The sequence below is a fragment of the Musca domestica genome, unplaced genomic scaffold (genome assembly GCF_030504385.1).
Source record: "Musca domestica strain aabys unplaced genomic scaffold, Musca_domestica.polishedcontigs.V.1.1 36, whole genome shotgun sequence".
NCBI classification, from domain to species: Eukaryota; Metazoa; Arthropoda; class Insecta; order Diptera; family Muscidae; genus Musca; species Musca domestica.
This window is the reverse complement of record NW_026712318.1, coordinates 9,243,627-9,265,879: the sequence shown is the minus strand read 5'-3', so window position 1 is coordinate 9,265,879 and position 22,253 is coordinate 9,243,627. Positions and strand designations below refer to the sequence as shown.

General features: G+C 37.0%; 2 protein-coding genes across 3 annotated transcripts; one reads left to right on the top strand and one right to left on the bottom strand.

Moving 5' to 3' along the window:
- Nucleotides 1-4,173: 4,173 nt before the first annotated feature.
- LOC131803965 (uncharacterized) lies at nt 4,174-7,791 on the top strand. Of its 2 annotated transcripts, none has more exons than XM_059125979.1 (2): nt 4,174-7,019; nt 7,089-7,791. In XM_059125979.1, the coding sequence occupies exons 1-2, from the start codon at nt 4,230-4,232 to the stop codon at nt 7,359-7,361; spliced, it is 3,063 nt and encodes a 1,020-aa protein (XP_058981962.1). In that variant the 5' UTR covers nt 4,174-4,229; the 3' UTR covers nt 7,362-7,791. The 2 variants fall into 2 exon arrangements, with proteins under 2 accessions (XP_058981962.1, XP_058981963.1); XM_059125980.1 differs by having other exon boundaries at nt 4,174-7,014; nt 7,089-7,180.
- A 2,347-nt stretch (nt 7,792-10,138) lies between these two features.
- Nucleotides 10,139-17,496, bottom strand: LOC101897828 (uncharacterized). Its single transcript, XM_005189701.4, has 3 exons — nt 17,181-17,496; nt 10,431-10,765; nt 10,139-10,370 (listed from the first exon to the last, which is right to left on the bottom strand). The coding sequence occupies exons 1-3, from the start codon at nt 17,349-17,351 to the stop codon at nt 10,235-10,237; spliced, it is 642 nt and encodes a 213-aa protein (XP_005189758.1). The 5' UTR covers nt 17,352-17,496; the 3' UTR covers nt 10,139-10,234.
- Between the last annotated feature and the right edge of the window lie 4,757 nt (nt 17,497-22,253).

Genomic DNA, 22,253 nt, shown 5'->3' with positions numbered 1-22,253 from the left:
AAAAAAAAGCCATAGGGGCAAAGAAAAAACAAAAAAAGCCATAGGGGCAAAGAAAAAATCAAAAAAAGCCATAGGGGCAACAAAAGCAAAAAAATAAAACAGAATAATTTTGAAAAAAGCCACAGGGGCATTAAAAGAAAAGAAGCTAAAACTACAAATTTTACTTGCTTCACAAAACAAGGAAAAATGGCGTCGAGACATAACTTGTATAAGCTCCAAAGCCTACTCCTTAAAGAAGTAATTGGGATTAAGGAAAAACTGCAAGCAGGCATGGTTCGGAAAGCAGCCATGGGTGACACACTACGATCCCTGGAAAGCAAAATGAAGGAAGCCACTACGAACCACGAAATGCTGAGAGTGCATGGCGAAAACACTGATCCCTATTTCAAAGAAAATGTTTGGGATCTCATCAACTTGAACTATGGAAAAGCAAAAGAACTCCTAGCGAGTTTGGAAGAAGAGGTCGAGCGAGAACCGCAAAGGGTAATAAAAGAAGCAGAGCCCGAAGTGCATGGGCTAATGCTCGATCAACAGTTAAAGGCCTTCCAAGAGGAAATGCAACAACAGATGCAACAACAAATGCAACAATTTATGTTGATGTTCGAGAAGAATAAAAGAGAAAATGAGGAAGAAAGACAAACCCATATAGAATCATCACCAATGGGCAATCAGGCGAATATAAAAGTAAGCGCAATCATCTACCAATTCAGGAAAAAAGTAAACAAACTCGCCGATGCCGTTGAAAGCGATTTAGCTGGACTATCAAAATATGCTTTGGAGTACATGAAGTCATCGTGGGAGAAGCATATGGATGAAATTAGGAAATTGCATCTCGAGCTCTCAACGGTGCATGGAATGGAAGAGGTAGATCTCGAATTTGAAGAAATTGAAGAAAAGTTTGAGAGCAAAATGCAGGATATGATAAGAAGGATAGATGGTCTTAAAGAGGAGTCACTGGAAGTAGAACTAAAAAGAGTTCAAATACCATCCTTTAGTGGTCATGTGGAAGAGTGGAGTTCATTTCACGATTTATTTAAAAAGATGATTGATGAAAACTCCAAATTATCAAAAGTTCAAAAACTGTACTACCTCAAGACAAATCTAAAAGGAGAGGCATTTCGCTTGGTGCAACATCTTCAAGTGACCGAGGCAAATTATGAAGCAGCATGGGAATTACTGGAAAAAAGATATGGCAACAGGAGAATTTTATTCACTAAATTGGTAGATAGAATACTGGACCATCAAAACATCAACAGCCTGTCAGCAATAAGCATAAGAAATTTGCTGGACAATGTAAATGAAAGTATTCAGGCGTTGAAAGCAATGGATATTCCCCTAGAGCAAGCGGATCCCATTTTAGCCCGAATAATTATACGGAAACTGGATAAGGATGGGCTTATTCTTTATGAGCAGAATGTAAAGAAATCCAAGGACATCCAAAAACTTGAGGATGTGATGGACTTCCTGGAGCAGCAGTTTCAAGCCTTGGAAGCTTCAGTAGGCAGAAAACACAATAACATAGGACTGTACAAACTCCAAGAAAAATCAGCAGTGGTAGCGGAATTAAAACAATGTAAGTTCTGTAAAATGAGCGGACATGATATCGCATGGTGCAGAAAATTTTCGGCGTTATCTTCGAATGAAAGATACAATTGGGCAAGATCAGCACAGGTCTGCCTCAGATGCTTAAGCCACAACAAGGATAAAAAATGTTACAATGAAATTAAATGCCAGAAGTGTGGAATGAATCACATCACAGTGATGCATTTAGAGCGAAGAGGACATACGAAAGCAATGACCACCAATACAACAACAAATGTTCTGCTAGCAACAGCCCAAGTTCGTATAAAATCACTGCATGGAGAATTTGTAACAGTCAAAGCGCTGATAGACCAAGGATCACAAATTACATCCATATCAGAGGACGCGGCTCAACTGTTGCAGCTACCAAGGAAGAAGACAGAAGTGAGGTTACAAGGTCTAGGAGAGACCCTAGTTGGCGTGGCGAAATCTAAAGTTGCACTGGAACTACGACCCAGATTTTTGAGCAACATAATGATTAAGGCAGAAGCACTAGTCCTTCCAGCACTTGCATCAGCACATCCCGACAGAAGGTTTCAATATGACGTGGATAAATGGAGAAATGTAAATTTGGCAGATCCAAATTTCAACAGCCCGGAAAGAATCGATTTAGTCATTGGAGCCGATCTTTACTCACAAATATTGGAAGAAGGAGTTCGCCACGATGAGCAAATTGTGGGACAAAATACGAAGTTGGGTTGGATTTTATCTGGAACAGTAGTAGTAAATCCTGGATTGAACATAAAGAAATCGGCAGCAACAACAACAATTGAGAGGTTCTGGGAAATAGAGGAAATAGAAGATGAAAAAACGACCGAAGAAGACGAATACTGCCTTAAGTTATATGAAGACACAACACGCCGAGACAATTCAGGAAGATTTGTCGTGCGTTTGCCGTTAATTGAAGAAAAAGATTTGGGAGATTCATATAAAAGAGCCATGGCGAGGTTTATAAACTTGGAAAAAAGATTAGAAAATAATGCGGAATTAAAGTCAGAGTACGAGAAAACAATGAACGAGCTCATATCCATGGGCCAAATGGTAAAGGTGGATCCAAGTAAGAAGGCTTTGTATTATATGCCGCACCAAGCAGTGGTACGTGAAACAAGTCTAACCACAAAAGTTAGAGTGGTATTTGATGCTTCATCGACAACTTCAAATGGGAAGTCGCTGAATGACATACTTCACGTGGGACCAAGGCTTCAAAAAGATATATTTGACATTGTAACAAAGTGGAGATCGTGGAAGTTTGTCATCTCAGCTGATGTGGAGAAAATGTTTCGTCAGATTAAAGTTGAAAAAGAAGACCAGGAATACCAACATGTGTTGTGGAGGAGTAATCCGTCGGAGCCTATCCAACAATATAAACTTACTACGGTAACATATGGCACTGCATCAGCACCATTTCTGGCTGTAAGATCGCTCATAGAAATTGGAAATAGATGCCAGAATCAAGAAATCGCTCAGAGGATCAAAGAAGATTTCTACATGGACGACCTTTTAACAGGAGCGAATACAAAACAAGAATGCAGGGAGGTGCAGAAGAAGATAACGCTGCAACTGGAGGATTATGGGTTTCATTTAAGAAAATGGATATCAAACTCTCCTGAAGTATTGAGTGCGGTGAAATTGAATGAAGAAAATGAAGTGCTGAGAATAGAAGAAGATGAATGCTTGAAAACATTGGGATTACAATGGAATCCACAGATCGATTGCTTTACATTTAGTATGCAAATTAAAAAAGAAGACAAGTTGACAAAACGAATAGCATTGTCAAGACTGGCACAAATATTCGATCCATTAGGTTGGCTGACGCCAGTCACGGTAACAGCAAAACTATTTATACAGCAGTTATGGATACAACAAATAGAATGGGATGTGCCATTGGAGGAGAAATTGAGTGGAGATTGGCGGCAGTTTACATACAGTCTGCCTGCTTTAGAAAATTTAAGGATTCCAAGATGGTTTGGAATATTGGAAGACAAAACTGCACAGTTACATGGGTTTGCAGATGCTTCCGAGAAGGCTTATGCAGCAGTCGTATACCTTAAGGTAAATTCGCAGGTGACCATAGTGGCTGCAAAAAGTAAGGTAAATCCAGTAAAAAATAGGAAGACGCTTCCAAAGCTGGAACTTTGTGCAACACATCTATTGGCTAAACTACTACAGAAGATCAAAGGAGTATTGAAGTCAGCAACACCAACTTTTGCTTGGAGTGATTCCATGATTTCCTTGGCATGGATTCACAACTCCAAAAACAAGGATAAGTTCATAAAAACAAGGGTGATGGATATTTTGGAGAGAATACCCGAAGCGAAATGGGGCTACGTCAAGTCAAAGGAGAATCCAGCAGATATGGGTTCAAGGGGTGTCCCACCGGAGACTTTGACAAACAATACATTGTGGTGGGAAGGCCCCGAATGGCTGAAAAAAGATGAACAAGATTGGCCAAAAAGCAACATAAATCAAACAGTAGCAACAACAGTAAAGTTTTCGACTGAAAACCACTTATATGAAAGTATGATGAAGTATTCGTCATTTAAGAAACAGATACGTGTAATGGCTTATCTACTGCGTTTTATAAAAGGGCTAAAAAGAAGCGAGCAGTAAATGAGCATTTGACGGCAAAAGAGTTGGAAGAAGCAGAGATGGAGATAATAAAACTACATCAAGAAAGAGAATGGCCAGTGGAACTAAGGAAATTGAAGACATTGGGAACGGTGGATCATCAAAGTAAAATAGCTTCACTACATCCACAGTTGGATCGAAATGGCATAATGCGGGTTGGTGGAAGACTTGCTTTGTCAGAGCTGAACTATAACCAAAAGCATCCAATAATTATTCAAAAGTCAAGATTAGCGGGAAATATCATTCGAAATTGTCATATTCAAACGATGCATGGAGGAAATCGACTTATGGAAAATATACTAAGACGAAAATATTGGATTATTGGAGCTAAAAATAGGATAAAACTTTGCATTAGGTGTTGTCCAAGATGTACGCGCTTTAGAGGTGAAGTGCGAAATCAATTGATGGGAAATTTACCAGCTTACCGTGTCAGTATAAATCAACCCTTTCAACACTGTGGCATTGATTATGCGGGTCCGCTACAAATACGGTGCTCCAAAACAAGAGGAGTGAAGGCTATGAAGGGTTACGTAGCGGTGTTCGTATGCATGGTAACTAAGGCGGTTCATTTGGAAGCTGTCAGCGGACTTACAACGGAAGCATTTCTGGCGGCGCTAAGGCGATTTTTCGCGAGAAGAGGAAAATCAACCGACTTATATTCAGACAACGGAACGAACTTCGTAGGGGCAGCAAGGCAGCTTGACAGAGACTTTTTGGATGCCGTTAAAAACAACACGAAGTTAGCTCCCATTTTGGAAAATGAAAAAATAAGTTGGCATTTCATTCCGCCGGCAGCTCCTCACGTTGGAGGAATTTGGGAAGCAGCAGTGAAGTCCATGAAATATCACCTAAAAAGAATAATTGGTGATACGAAATTGACTTACGAGGAGTTGAGTACGGTGCTATCTCAGATTGAAGCAGTATTAAATTCGAGGCCGCTACATGAACTTGGAAGCGGTACAGAATATATTGACACTTTAACACCTGGACATTTCTTAATTGGGCGTCCGATGTTAGAATCACCGGCGACTATCGATGAAGGTAACTTAGGATGTCTTAATAGATGGAAACTGCTACAACGAATTAAAAGTCATTTTTGGAGCAGATGGAAAGAGGAGTATCTAACCACATTACAAAACCGAATGAAATGGAAGAAACAAAATAATAATGTGGAAATAGGCAATGTGGTGATATTGAAAAACGAAGAAACGCACGCGGCGCGATGGCCACTGGCCAAGGTGGTAGAAGTCCATCCAGGGAAGGACGGAGTTGTAAGGATTGTGACAGTTAAAACACAAGACGGCGTGATAAAGAGGCCAATTAACAAATTATGTCCATTGGAGCATATGGACGAGGAATCTGAAGAATTGCCCAGACAGGAAAAACAGGCGGAAATTACACATACTAATATGACAAGATGTGAGCGAAAAATAAGGAAACAACCAATAACGTGGGCAATGATGCTGAACTTATTTTTACTAATATCTACCAAGGCATCATCTGTACATGAACTGAATAGTTCGGCTGCGGTATATTTGGATCCCATGTCTCAAATTCACATGGTTTCCTCATCATGGAATATGGTTGTGTACTTTGAGCTGAAACCATATTTAGAAACATTAGACCTGGCTTCCGAATTGCTGAAAACATCAAAAAGCTTATGCCCACGACTTCAAACTTTTGAGGAGCAGTGTTGGTCCACGATTAACAATATGGAACTCAAGATTAATAAGATAAAGACCAACAATCGATTATTCCTCAGAGAAGACAATCGTCAAAAAAGAGGAGCTCCGTTGAAATTTGTAGGTTCGTTTCAACACTGGGCATTTGGGGTAATGGACGATGACGATCGAGTAGCTATGGAGAGCAATATGAAAAATCTATTAGCCAACCAAAAGGATTTGAAGAAGTTAGCAAAACAACAGACATCTGTAGTCGACGCTACAGTAAATCTTTTAAGGAAAACCACAGAGGAAGTGAATTCGCACTTTTCGGATATCAAAGGCAAAATTGAGAACATAAGTGCTACAATGAATGAGAATTACTTCGTGTATAGAGAATCCATACGATTCTTTATAATAGCAAAACAAATTCATGAGCTTTTGGAAGAATGTGACGAAGTCCAAAAAGAAGTTGTTGATGCATTAATTGATGTAAACAGCGGTAAGTTTCATCCCGTCCTGATAACACCCAAACAATTACAAGCAGAGATAGTAAAAATACGAGATGCTCTGCCTGAAAAATATGTACTGCCAGGAAAGCGTACGGGAATGGAATTAAAAGAGATCTTACATTTGATGACGTGCCACGGATCGTTTGTGGGGTCCCAACTGGTAATTAATATAAAAATACCGCTGTTCAATCGGCAGTCATCCCAGTTTTACAAAGTAATTCCGATACCATTTGAAGAAGGAAATACGATATTGATAGCCCGGGTGAATTCCCCGTACATTGTATATAATTTTGAGCTGGATTCTTTTCATTTCTTAACACAGCCTATGCTGAATGAGTGCAAAGAGACGTTGGGTAAGGAGATAATGTGCGAAGAGAATTTTCCATGGAGAGATGCAACTACAAATAATTGTGAATTATCTCCTCTGAGACCGCACATAAAACTAAACTGCGCCTATGACGAAGTGGAACGAATGCCTTATTGGATGCCATTGAAACGAAATGGCAATTGGCTTTTTAAAACCTTTTCAAGTGCAACAGCTCATTTGCAATGCTCTCACAAACAACAGACGATTATGGAACTTCCAAAGCAAGGAATTCTCACGCTGGATGCAGACTGTACAGCGAGGATCGGTAAAGTAACGTTGGTAGCTGTGCATAGAGTTCATAACGAGATAAGCACAGAATTCCATTCGTTTCTTTTGAAGGATGTAAGTCCGGACGAAAAAGAATCAATCAAACCCCTTGGAAATATACTTATCAATCATCATCAAGAAATTGACGAGCTAAAGAAATTCGTGGACAAGTTAAAGAAAGAAAATGTGGAATTGCGAGGCTTGAAGTTCCATCACATCTCATCACACGTAGCTTTTATTTTAGTAATTATAGTAATAATAATTCTAATTATTTTATTTATAAGAAGACAGAAAAAATTAAAACGCATAACCGAAATTCAATTTCCCCGAGGCCAGGATGTCTAAATAAATTATTTGCCGCCCGGGAAAATGTTCATAAAACTATGAACATGAAAGACTGCTGCAATAAATTAGATCGTTAAGTGATTTAGGCTATAAAATGTTTATGTATTTTTAACCCAACATTCTAGAGTACTTGTAAATGTGTGTGCATGAAAGATAAGAGCATAAGGGATGATAACACTTCATGCTGCTGGAGACGCATTGATAATAAAGAATATTCTCCCATAAACATGCGCTCAGCTGGGGAGTAAATATAGATCACAGCAATTGTGTGTTGCATTAGGCCTATGCATAGAATTAGAAATGTCAAGTGTTTGTAGCCTTAAGTAGATGCATAAGATTAAACCCCCCTAAGATTTCTGTTGTGTACTAGCACTTAAGTAATACATTTTGTTCAATAAAATTAGAATTAAACTGACAAACGAACAAACAAGTTCTAGAATTTGATTCTCCCGCTAACAGCCACCATTGTTGTAATAATGTGATCAATCTAAGCGTAGCGGTAATCTTGAACGAAGCGTTTTGAGGTAGACGATTTTTGGATTTTTTTTTTTTTTTTTTGTTTTTGGAATATTGGAAAATATATTTAAATTTACTTTAAATTTAGATTCGTTCCAAGATTCCGTGTTAGGCTTTTTAGTAAAAATGTATATTTTCTCCCTTTGGCAAAATGTTTTTATCATAACATGCTTAATTTTCAGACATTCAAGGTTTTTAATATTATTCAAATTTTTCACTTTTTGGAAAAAAAAATCGGAACATTTTAATATTTTACACCAAAACTTTCAATTTGAAGTAGACGCAAAATGAGTACCATCTAGTATTTTTCGAACAATTATTTTACACAGTTCCAAAACTAAACCTATATATCACAACACCAGATACCTAAGGAAACCTAAGTATAAAATTTCGAGATTCAAGCTCTATACATTCTCCTAATAGGCAGATTAAGTAACATTTCGTACTTTTCCTATTATTTTAGTAAACATTTCCAAAACCACCCCCATATCTCAATTCTTCTCAAACACAGACACCAAAACTGGCATCCACTTGAAAATCCAGGACTTTAGCTCTTTAACTTCCCCCGTTACCAATTTTGTTCAATTTAATACTCTTCAAAGCACGCATTTCCTATGCCACCTCCATATCTGAACCTCCCCTCATAGTGACAGGGTTAGATAAAAACTGCAATAAAGTCAAACGCCATAAATTTTTACATTTTTTTTAAATTTTATTGAATGAAAGCAAAAAATGTAGGAAATAGCCTCAAATTTTAGAATAAATTTGATTTGTTCGAATTGGTCACCTTTGGCACGAAATATGACCTTCAAGCGGCCAATGAAACCATCACCTGCTGCCCGAATGTTGCTCTACGGCATTTCGGCCTATTCTCGGGGAAGCTCTTGCTTGAGATGATCGACACTTTGGTATTTTTAATGCCAACCTTGCTTTCCCAAATACTCCAGACACAATAGTCCAACGGATTGGTATCCGGAGATTTTGGTGGCCATTGTGCGCTGGAAATGAAGCGAGGAACCTCATTTTGTAACTATCCTTGGGTGGCGCGTGCTGAATGCTACGGTGCTGAGTCCTTTTGGAATGTCCAAGGTCTGCGGCCAAAATGTTTGCGTGCCCAAGGCTCGAATATTTGCGCGATAATATTCGACATTCATTCTGATGCCAAGGTCGATTAATATGACCATCGGCTGTTATGGAGGCCCACACCATCACCTTGGCTGGCGCTTTAGTTCAGTTGGCCAACCGAAGGTGCACATTTTCAGCAGACCTCTTTGAAAAGTAAACACGATCATTTTCTGTGTTTGCAAACTGCTGGACCACGAATGTTTTCTCATCGAAATAAACCAAATTCGGCAGTTCAGCACTTTCGGTGAAGCGAAGCAACTCTTTATTGAGTCTATTTTCTTTCTGTTGCGGTGTAAGTTCCTGCACTTTTTGGAATTTCAATGGCTTTACCCCGAGCTCATTTTTCAATATTTGCCGAATTGAATATTGCGATATGTTCAGCTCGCGAGCCATTTTTCGGCCACTGTGAAGCGGGTTTTGATCAATTCACTTCTTTACTTTTTGAACCATTTCTGCTGATGTTGCTGTTTTCTTCCGTCCACTTCCTTGACGTCGGGCTACGCTACCAGTATCACGGTAATGAGCGATGATACGAAACACAACAGATTTATTCACATTTAAATGCTGGAGTGCTCTAACGATAGCCACTTGGGATTTTTTTACAATCTCGCTTGAATTCCATCAGGAATAACTTTTTTTCTGGAAAATTCTCACCAAAATGCTTTTGTACGCTTGTAAACAAAATAATAAGCTGTCGTTGGAATAATTTTAACAGCTGTCGGACGAGTGGCTTAGAAATGACAGTGACAATCTGAGGTTGGTTGCAGTTTTTAGTAGTACAATTCGGACCGTTCTAATACAAATTTCCAAAAACCCTACAAAAAGCCCCATCTAACACCTTCGCTCCAATAGTGGCCCTCACAAAATATTTTAAGATTCTTGCTTCAGCCGTTTCGTCTGGGCGTTTATGAATCGTTAAGTCTCTCAGTCTGTCAATTACTTTACTCTTTTATTATTAATATAGACATTTTTGTTTATTTATTTATTTTTCAATGACGAATATTTTCCCCCTCGTTCCCCTTAAGTTCGAATTTCTAAAAAGAGCTAATTTTCAAATTAAGAATTCTACCTTTGCTCTTCCTTGTAATACAATGACTTCACTTCGAATTTTACAAAACATTATTTTATCTGGGCGTCAGTCAGCAATTCACTCACCGCCAAACTCTTTTACATATACCAGCATACGAGTACATATATAGATTTAACAAAATTTTATTATCTCATCGGTCCAATTAATTCTCTTCAATAACATTATCAAATATATTTGATCCTTTAGGGCATTTTGAGTAATATTGCAGACAATCGATTCCGTTTCTTCCCATCTCATAGGCTGTGTGGTAGACTTCATCCAAATCTTCTTTGCCAGGCCTGTAAAACACAAATTCAATATTTAATTAAAATTATTAAAAACGAATAAGAATTACTTACGTCAATATCACATTCAATATTTCACCAAAGAAATCCATATAATGATCCACCTGGGCATTTTCACAAATCGAACGCAGTAGACATTCTCTGCCGTTTCCACTAATTCGGTCCATGAAACTTTCCAGACCCGTATAGAATAGCTCTCTCGAGAAATCCGGTTCTATTTTGCCTGTATAGCCTTTTGATCTGGCGTATATGTTTTCCCATTTGTCCCACGGGTAAAGTGGTGTGGTCGGCATCTTGTAATCGCCAACGTGAATGTTATAGGCACAAATAAGTGAACGCCAAACAATGGGATCTCCAAATGGTATGGGCATAATGGGACCAATTACAAGCTGCGAAGGGAAAATATTATATTACACATATTAAAAATTGCAAAATGTGCAATTGTTAAATTTTTACTAGGCAAAATTGGGATAGAAAAATTTAGCTATTAAATAGTATCACAAAATAGGGGTCACAATTAACAGCAACATTTTTTGTCGAACAACTTAGTGTAGAAAAATCTCTTCTCGTGTTTTAGGAATGAAGGAATTAGAAATGGTGGAGATAGATGAATGAAATACTCCCTTAAACATCCTTATTTGATTCGAAAAAACTGCAAATATATATTTAAGGTGGTACCATAACTTTAGAGTCACACGCAAAAGTTCAAGAAAGGTCTTTGGCATTCTTAGTATGCTGAACTATGACATCTCCAACAACAATCTACCTCCCCAAATAAAAAAACCCTTTCTTCATAAATATTTCATTGTTGCGAAATAAAGAAATTAAAAAAATGCTAAACGGATTAACTGTGGATTATAATTATTCTAGCTTTTAAACCTTTTATTCGGGAGGTGCCAGAAGGAGTAACTTATGTTAAAAAAATTCTTTCATAATTCTTGAGAGTTGTTAGTTGGTAAGGGTTACTAGGTATAGGGTATGAAAAGGAATGGCCATTATTTATTTGTTATTATTTAAAAAAGTCAAAGATTTTTTGCCATTGAATTTTTGATATGTTTTTTTAATCAATCCAGTTCTTAAAACCCCACAATTTTTTAAAACTGCATGACTCCTTAAAATTTACTATTCTTAACCAGCGCTTTTCCAAAAGCAACCACAATTTTTTGTTTGAAGTTTTAGACAAAAATATAAAAAGTATAAGATTTTTGATCAGAAAGAGCTTGGAAAAAATCTATTATTAAACAAGTAATCAAAACCTATAGTTGTGCGGGGCCGACCATGTGATACGCCACAACACTACAATATGTTAGAAGGTCCCTTATGTCACGGAACACTGCCCAGATATTACCCTTAGCAATTTGACTAGGGACATTTGCCCAATATTTACGCACTCCGTCGTGCATACTAAATATAATCCTATGGTCATCCCAAATGCTAGAACTCTTCCCTGTCCTTAACTCTCTTCCTTGTCCTTAACTCTCTTCTCAGGCTTAAATTGTGTGATCAGGATTTTTTTCTGTTCTGTCATTTGAGATCATCTCCAAAAGCAAGAGGCCCCTGTGTATCTTCAAATTTGGTCTCATCTATATGATTTGCTTGTCTACGATATTTGGTCATATTCATCAACGAAATCAGCATAAAAAAGCCAAAAGTTCGCCATTTATGTATTTTGGATTTCGCCTGCAAGTTATTTCCAGCGTTTCCGTAGAATGGAAATGTTTGCATTTTTTCACACAGAGTAGCGGTCCATTATACCCGCTGTTCTGAACTCTAATTTCATGCGAGATTTTGTGTCCTTTGGTTTCTATTTTTGATCTTTATAATGGCTGCAAAATCAGGAACATTTTTAGTTGTTGGTCCATTTCAACCCAATAGGCCTAGCCCTTCTGACCCTAACCCTACCCCTATCAAAATGTTCGTGAATCTTGGATTATAATTACAATCTGCATATAATTACCCCAATATGTGTTGTAAGATGAAAAAATAATATAAAATGTACACTTCAATATTATAAGTCTAATTGAAACAAGTAAGCAAAGGCTACAGTCGAGCGGGGCCGACCGTTGAATACCCTACAACACTATAATAAACCATACAGTTGATATAGGCGAGATACTCAAAAGAATTCCACAAGATTTTGTGACAAATAATAAAAGAAAACCATCAGGTTCCGTTCTCTAATTTTCGAATAATAGCAACTTAAACTAATTTGCTCATTTCCAATTTATTGGTAGATGTTGCACGTAAATGGTCCTCCTAGATCTGGAACCAATATTTCCCAAAAAAATGAGAAACAGACATTTGACTATATTCTTCAACGAAATCAGCGTTATCGAAATAGTCAGAAGTGCGTCTTTCCTGTATTTGTGAATTCTCCAAAAAGTCACTGGAATCGACATTTTCGTATTTTGTCTACAAAATTTGGCAAACTATTTCACACATTGAATATTTTTGGATGGCCATCCAAAACTGCTTGGCTTTTGTAATGTCCGGTAACCCCCATTCAAATGTGCGTGAGGATCGGCCGATAATTACGACCTGCTGACAATTTTGCAGTTTTTTGGTCCATTTCAACCCCTAAATATATGGCGATCATCTCCAAAAAGAGTAGGCTTCTATTCTGACCCTCATCTTATCCCCATGCAAAATTTCGTAAGGATCGGGCCATAAATGCGATCTGTATATGATATTCTGATGTCATAACTACTTAGTTTTGTTAGCTGTAGAAATATTACCAAATGTTTAATTCAAAATGAAAATATGCCAAAAATATGACAAAATTGAAAAAATATGAGAAAATTTTACAAAATCAATATTTTCATCTTTAGAGAGATATTTTTATGAGATTTTTTAGACGCTTTTTCTTTCCTGCCAAGAGGCCATTCTAAACTAATGAGAACTTTCGAAATCAGTTCAGCCGTTCTCGATATATAAGAGATTTTTCAAGCATATCTTCTTTGATAAACATATATCGCACATATTTTGCTATATATCCGTTTTGTTGGATGTTAACATCAGTGTAAAGATCAGAAGTAACCTTGCCATGGCTTTGTGATTTCGCCGGGATTTAAAATATTCGCGGTTTAATGAAAAATTTTGAATTTTTTCAACACAAAAGATATGGTCTATTTTACCCGCTAAATGTTATCCGATGACCACCCAAATTGGTAGGCTTCTTCCCCGCCCTAAACTCTAGCTACATGCGAAATTCCGCGTCGATTGGTCTATAATTGCGATCTGTATAGCTACTGCAAAATCCGACATTTTTTCAGTATTTGGTCCATTTCAACCCCTAAACATTTGTCGATCATCTCCAAAAGAAATAGGGTTCTATTCTGACCCCAGTCCCACCTCCATTCTAAATTTCGTGAAGATCGGGCCATAATTGCGACCTGTAGAGTGATTACAAATTAACATGGACAGACGGACAGACGGACGGACGGACATACATAGCTAGATCGACTCAGCTCGGCGAGCTAGGAAGATCCATATATACTTTCCTATGTGGGAAACCAATATTTCGAGGTGTTACATAATTTTTGGGCCAATCAAACTTATAATACCCCCAACACATAGTGTTGTAGGGTATAAAAATCGCATGCGATAAAATATATGAAAAATAAATAAAAAAAAATTCACAAAATACTACAAATCTATATTAACATCATTATATGCACCTTTTATGCCAAGAGGGCATTCTGAATTGGCAATTCTTGAGATAAAAGTATTCTAACTAACATCCCATTTCTTTGTATATACACATTATATATATTTCGCTATGCTATCGGCATCTACTTAACGGTCAGAATTTACCTTTTTGTCTATTGTGATTTCGCCGGCATTTAAAATATTCGCGGTTTAATGGAAAATTTGACTTTTATTTAACACAAATGTTATGGTCTATTTCACCCTATGACAATTTGGAAAGCCCAGCCCTAAGCTCTAGCCCCATGCTAACTTCCGCGTCGATTGGTCTATAATTGTGATTTGTAGAGCAACTGCAATATCAGGATTTTTTCAGTTTTTGGTCCATTTCAACCCCTAAATATTATGTGATTATCTCCAAAAGCAATAGACTTCTATTTTGACCCTATCCCCACCTCCATTTTCAATTTCGTGAGGATCGGGCCATAATTGCAACCTGTAGAGTGTTTACAAATTAACATGGACAGACGAATGGACGGACATACTTAGCTAGATCGACTCAGCTCGGTGAGATAGGAAGATCCATATATACTTTCCTATGTGGAAAACCAATATTTCGAGGTGTTACATAAATTCTGGCCCAATCAAACTTATAATACCCCCAACACATAGTGTTGTAGGGTATAAAAATGGGGTATTTTAAAATGACCGTAACGTCTTAAATAGACGGGTAAATAGACCACATTTTGTGTTGAAAAAATTCAAAATTTTTCATTAAACCGCGAATATTTTAAATTCCGGCGAAATCATAAAGCCATGACAAGGTTACTTCTGATCTTTACATTGATGTTAAGATCCAAAAAATCGAATATATAGCAAAATATGTGCGATATATATGTCTATCAAAGAAGATATGCTTGAAAGATCTCTTATATGTCGAGAACGGCTGAACTGATTTCGACAGTTCTCATTAATTCAGAATGGCCTCTTGGCAGGAAAGAAAAAACGTCTAAAAAATCGCATAAAAATATCTCTCTAAAGATGAAAATATTGATTTTGTAACATTTTTCATATTTTTTCAATTTTGTCATATTTTCATTTTGAATTAAACATTTGGTAATATTTCTATAGCTAACAAAACTAAGTTGTTAGGATATCAGGATATAATATACAGATCGCATTTATGGCCCGATCGTTACGAAATTTTGCGTGGGGATAAGATGATGGTCAGAATAGAAGCCTACTCTTTTTGGAGATGATCGCCATATATTTAGGGGTTGAAATGGACCAAAAAACTGCAAAATTGTCACCAGGTCGTAATTATCGCCCGATCCTCAGGCACATTTGAATGGGGGTTACCGGACATTGCAAAAGCCAAGCAGTTTTGGATGGCCATCCAAAAATATTCAATGTGTAAAGGAGTTTACCAACTTTTGTAGACAAAATACGAAAATGTCCATTCCAGTGACTTTTTGGAGAATTCACAAATACAGGAAAGACGCACTTCTGACTATTTCGTTAACACTGATTTCGTTGAAGAATATAGTCAAATGGCTGTATCTCATATAGATTCGTTTCAGTCAAAAACCAATAATAAATGTTAATCTTTTGCCACTTCTGAGAGATTATAGGTCGTTGGGAAATATTGGTTCCAGATCTAGGAAGACCATTTACGTGCAACATCTACCAATAAATTGGAAATGAGCAAATTAGTTTAAGTTGCCATTATTTGAATATTAGAGAACGAAACCTGACGGTTTTCTTATATTATTTGTCACAATATCTAGTGGAATTCTTTCGAGCATCTCGCCTATATAAACTGTATCGTTTATTGTAGTGTTGTAGGGTATTCAACGGTCGGCCCCGCTCGACTGTAGCCTTTGCTTACTTGTTTTAATATATGAATGAAAAAACACGCTAAAAACCCAGATATGTCAACATTTAAGAAGATATGACCATTTTAAAATACCTCATTTTTCCTCTTTCAATATCTGAATGACAACCATGCTAAAAATCCCGAAATGTCAATATTTAAGGAGTTATGACTATTTTAAAATACCCTATTTTTTCTTTTTCGATATCTGAATAAAAAAGCACGCTAAAGGCCCCGAAATGTCAAAAACAAGCTAAAAACCCCGAAATGTTGATATTTAAGGAGTTCTGACCATTTTAAAATACCCTATTCTTCCTCTTTCAATATCTGAATGAAACACACGCTAAAAACCCCGAAATGTAAATATTTATGGAGTTATATATCGATATATCCCATTCTCACATCAAAGCTTGTGTTAATGAAAATGGGTTAAATTTGAAGACAAGCGGACTCCTTTTTCACATTTTATAAGAGTTATAATTATTCCACATTTTTACCATTTGTGTTGGAGATACTTAATGAAGTGAGCCGATATTATCAATTTTCACAGCTGACAATAATATTTGAATTTGCAAAATTTCAACAAAATTGGGTGAGTCTTTCTTTGAAAATGTCGACCTTTTGTGAGAAAGGTACCAGAAGGAGTGGACCGATATTGCCCATCTCCAAACTCGATCTATGTTTGGCAATAATATTACGATATTTCCAATTTGGACAAAATCGGATTCTCACTTCGAGAGTTATCTAAAGCACCAGCCAGACAGACTGACGGACGGACACTTCTATACCGACTCTATATGAATTTGGTCCAAAGAGACCTAGCATCTAAGACCATCATTTCGATAAGGCACAATTTGTCTGGAATTATTCTTTAAAAATTCACGATTCGTGACTAGAAAGTTCTAGCAATTTTTTTTTATAAAATATCTACAATTTTTTGTCCAAACACATCGTGTATAATATTAAAACCACAAATTTTGTGACAGGTATCTTTGACATTTTTCTCAAAAATCCGATTGCATGAGAATTATTTTGGTCGGGCATCAAAGGGGTCTTTTGGGTTTCTTTTTCCAAAAATGGAAATATTTTGTAGCCAAATATAACAGAATTTCTCTAGAACCTTTGCATTTGATTGTGGGGAGTGGGAATCTGTGTTATAATACATTTTCACAAACTAAATTTCATTTCACCGCTTTGTGCGCTCTAATTTTCACTTAACCTAAATTCATATGCACACACACACGCACACTCATATTTACATATGTAAATGACACAATGAGATTTACCTTAATGGCACCTCCATTTTCAAAGATCAAACCTCGTTTTTCGCGTTGTCGCCTAAAATCGGTAAGATTACGGTCAGCATTTAAACCACCAAACACGACAGCTGTAAGGCTACCACTCATCACCATCGTCATCATCATTAGAATGACAAAGAACTTTTCACGGAACACCATTTGCGGTTTTTTGAATTTGTAAGCAGTCGGATGGTCTCCAACCAACCAACCCACAGACCGATGGCAAAGAATTAGCGTAGAGAGTGTTGGACCCGAACTGATAAAGTTATTAACATTGAATGCTTGTGACAGCCGACAAATTGGGTATGGCTTGAACAGTGTACAAAGAGAATAAATAGAATTGCCGCATTCACACGCATTACTTTTCTTTGATACACATCTACTCGCCAACGACGACAACAACAAGAACAACACACCGACGTGGTAATTGTGGGAAGTGTTGAGGGTGGGGAATTAGTTGGCCCAGCTAGAGGGCCTCGATTTGAAAGTTTTTGGGGTATCGTAAAAAATTCTTCATTTTACAAATGCTTCTGAAGGTATTAGCTGATATAGCCCTGATCTATAGTTGATTGTATATTACGAAGTACTAAAAGTGCCCCTTCACCTGCCCCCCATCCTCCATCATACATAGTATTGACGGTATATTAAGTTCGTCATTCCGTTTTAGTTCATTGAAATAATAATTTTAGACCTAGCAAAGCGTATATATTATTGATCAGCGTAAAATTGTAAGACGATTTAGCCATGTCCGAATGTAAGTCTGTGCTAATAGCGATAGAGTCAAAACGAATTAAAATATGAAGCTTAAATTTTTGCACAGATCAATCTTTTGCCTGCAGGTAGGACAAGTTCGCAGATGGGCTATATCGGTTCACGATATCGTAGAGCCCCCCATATAACGGCACCCCCGATACTCGGTATTTTGATGATTTTAGCCACATTTTCAACGAATTAATTGTCTGAAATTCTACACAAGGAACTCCTTCTGAATACTTTACTCCCTGGAAGAGAATTGTCTATATAGACCCACAATATCGTATAGCCCCCATACAACGGTATTTCCCGAAATTCGTTATCTTGAGATTATAGGGACATTATTCAAGGGAATTGTTTCAAAGTTCGTATTTGAAGCTCGTAATGGGTACTACAATCTATGACGGAAAATTGTGTATTAATATATCCTACATATAACGGCACCTCCCCTTATTCCGTATTTTAATGATATTAGCGACATTAATCACCGAAATTGTTTTAAGTTTGATATCCTACTTTCACAAAAAATACCTAACACCATAGCAGATAATTGTCTAGATGGGCACTAGTTTCCCTATATCCAATAACAATATTCAAATCTGCACCAATTTCAATATAATTTAACAAGTTTTTTTTTGACAAATTTTAGACCAAATGCAGCCACTAATTCTGAATTTTATTGCAATTGGTAATTCATATTTGTTTGGTATACGAAATCGAATTACATGGGAACTATTTACAAATCTGAGCTGATGTTAATATAATTTGACAAATAAATTTTAAGACCAAATTCCATCACATATTCCAAATTTTATTGAAATTTGAAATACACTGCCTTTTTATACCCTACACCACAAGGTGGTCAGGGTATTATGTCTTTGTGCATTTGTTTGTAACATGCAAAGGAAGCGAGTTACTTTTGATGGTCTGCATAGAATCACATTCTGAGACGATTTGTCTGTACATGTGTTTGTGTTAACAAAGTACAGGTCGCATTTATTGCCCGATCCAGAAGAATTTTTTTCACAAATCATTCGTTTGGCCCATATACGTCTTCAACCGATTGCGGACTAATTGTGAATATTAGTCCAATGACCTGAATTTTGACACATCGGACCGAGTTCGGTCTAGAAGCAAGTACGTCAAATTTGGAATAAATCGGTTCAGATATAGCTATAGCTCCCATATATATGTTTCATTAGATTTGGGGGTTTGAGTCCCTGCACAAGAATATTATGGACTCCATAACAATGATCTTTGGTACCAGTTATCAGTACAGCTCAGAAATAAGTTTTTGAAATTTTGTCAAAATCGGTTCATATCTTTATCTAATTTCGGGTTCATTGTGCACCAAATGACCACTTTCAAACCAAATGACCTGCATTTTGTCACATTCGATCAAATTCAGTATAGAAGCAAATACATCAAATTTGGAGAAAATCGGTTCAGATACAGCTTTAGCTCTCATATATATGTTTTATCCGAGTTGCTATACAAGTCCCTCACATGTGTAATATGCTCTCTACAACAATGATATTTGATACTGATACTGCTCGAAAGTACCTCTGCCAAATTTTATCCAGATCGGTTCAGACTTTTATATAGCTTCAATATACATATTCATCCGGTTTTACGCTTATTGTTCACTATATATGTAATATCAGGCAAAACTGAATAGAATTTTTCACATTCAACCTAATTATACTATAAAGTAGAACTTTGTCCGGTTTATCTACTACTCCAATACATATTTTTTAATATAATCTTTTTCGAAGTTATATCATGAACTATACAGGGTGAGTTAAAAAAACTGCAACAAAGTCAAACGCCATAATTATTATTATTTTTTTAATCTGGGTGGTTTTGGGTTTGAATCCCGTTGAAATGTCCAAGGTCTGCGGCCAAAATGTTTGCGTGCCCAAGACTTTAATACACCCCCAGATTATTTTAGCGATAATATTCGGCATTTATTATGATGCCATGGTAGATTAATACGAGCGGAGAGCGACCATCGGCTGTTATAGCGGGCCACAACATCACCATGGCCGGCGCTTGAGTTCTGATGGCCAATCGAAGGTGCAAATTTTCAGCTGACATCGCGATCATTTTGTTTTTTTAAGAACTGCTGCTCATCGGAGAAAACCAAATTCGGCAGTTCAGCATTTCGGGCAGGCGAAGCAACCCTTTAGCTCTTTTGAGCCTATTTTCTTACTGTTGTGGTGTAAGTTCCTGCACTTTTTGGAATTTCAATGGCTCATTTTTCAATATTTGCCGAATGGAATATTGCGATATGTTCAGCTCATGAGCCATTTTTCGGCCACTACGACGCGGGTTTCGATCAAGGGGTTTCTTTACTTTTCGAACCATTTCTGCTGATGTTGCTGTTTTCTTCCTTCCACTTCCTGGACGTCGGGCTACGCTACCAGTATCACGGTAACGAGCGATGGTATGAGACACAAAAGATTTATTCACATTTAAATGCTGAAGTGCTCTAACGATAGCCACTTGTTGTTTTCCAGCCAAATATGAAGAAATCACATTATCACGCTTGAATTCCATCACGAACAACTTTTTTTCTGGAAAATTCTCAAAAAAAAAAAAAAAAATGCTTTTGTACGCTTGTAAACAATGTAATGAGCTGTCACTGGAATAATTGTAACAGCTGTCGGACGAGTGGCTTAGGAATGACAGCAGTCTGAATTTGGTTGCAGTTTTTTCATCTCACCCTGTATATGAACCATCCGATTAGGTGTTTATGTTCCTCTCGTAACTTAACTTAATACGTAATATGCGGTGCCGTGTCAAAATCCCACGGACATAATCCCCATTACAATTATAAGGTTGCTTGAATTGTTTCCGGAGTAAAACCAGAAGATGCGTATTTTGTACCGGAACTTTTTGAAAGACACCTAAAAGGTCGAAAATCAGCCCACCATTTACAGACTACATTATAGCCTACACTCTTGCCTCTCCAAGATGGTGCCATATGTGTTGATATCTCTTGTAGTTCCAAAGTTATTAGTAATAAAAATCATGATTTTCTCCACTAATATATATCTAACCTTTATAGATATGTTAAGTAGCAATTCTTCGTCCGGGGCTTGAGATTTTTTCCTCTGTCCAACACCGGCTACGCGATCCATAGATCTTCTAAATTTTATACCTATTGTAAACTCAATTTAAGCCTTGTGTTCTCTCTTTGGAATATGTCCGAAAAAACGGTCATATTTCCCATGGGGATTATGTCTGTTTTAGAAGCGGACATAGTACCCATAACATTATGGGGGTTATGACCAAAATTTGGAATGGAGATTATGTCCGTGTGGATTATGTCCGGGCCCTAATATGCACTCCACAGCAATGATATTTGGTACTTCAACTATATTATTCAAGAATTCTAAAGAATCTTGATCCGAAAATTGCAAAAATTAGGAATGGGAATAATGGCGCCTTCTGTTACTGTTGCTTTGCGATGTAAACATTCAAAAATAAAAAAATCATTAAAAATAAAAAAATAAAAACATTTCCACCAGGCCGAACATTTGATATCCTCCACAATTTTTAAGGAACTTAAAAAATATCCAAAAATTCCGTCGAAAAATACCGCTCAAAGGAAAACTTATACATTTATACGATGACGTGGACCTGAATATGTAATTTTTGTCATAGGCTGTAGTACCCATTAAGATCTTCAGATACGAAATTTAAAACAATTCCGGTGAATAATGTCGCTAAAATATTCACAATACAAAATATTGAGAGGTACCGTTATATGGGGGCTATGCGAAAACCTGGACCGACATGGCCCATTTACGAACATAATTTTTGCCTACTGGCAAAATACACATATGTGCAAAATTTTAGCCATGCATCTCAATTCGTTCGACAGATAGCGTTCTTACAACAGACAGACAGATGGACGTCGCTAAATCGACTAAGAATTTGTAGGGTCTATCGTGACAAACTTAAGTTAATGGAGGGTATAAAAAGAAAAAGTTTTCAAGTCTCATTTAAGGCCCCTCATGCATTAATGCTCATGCCCCATTTGACCTATCTTAACCACATAATTGCATGACTATGGATAAACGTAACGGTTACCCACATACACAGAATTAAAATGTTTTTCAGCTTTCCCCTGCATCTCTTAATGTCGTCTTTCTCGCTCTCTCTCTCTCTCTCGCTCACTCTCTAATTTTTCATTTACTATAAAGTCTATTGGACCTGATCCAAAATAATGTTAATATTTGTTCAGATTATTAGCAGAAGTGAACGAAAAATAAAACCATAAATTGGGTTAGAACAACACAA

Excerpts from the sequence above, each read along its gene's own strand:
- LOC101897828 (XM_005189701.4), bottom strand. The coding sequence starts at position 17,351 with ATGGTGTTCCGTGAAAAGTTCTTTGTCATTCTAATGATGATGACGATG. Across the intron at positions 10,766-17,180 it reads AAAATGGAGGTGCCATTAAG|CTTGTAATTGGTCCCATTAT; the intron begins GTAAATCTCATT and ends TTCCCTTCGCAG. Across the intron at positions 10,371-10,430 it reads ATATTGAATGTGATATTGAC|GCCTGGCAAAGAAGATTTGG; the intron begins GTAAGTAATTCT and ends TGTGTTTTACAG.
- LOC131803965 (XM_059125979.1), top strand. The coding sequence starts at position 4,230 with ATGGAGATAATAAAACTACATCAAGAAAGAGAATGGCCAGTGGAACTA. Across the intron at positions 7,020-7,088 it reads GTACAGCGAGGATCGGTAAA|GATGTAAGTCCGGACGAAAA; the intron begins GTAACGTTGGTA and ends TTTCTTTTGAAG.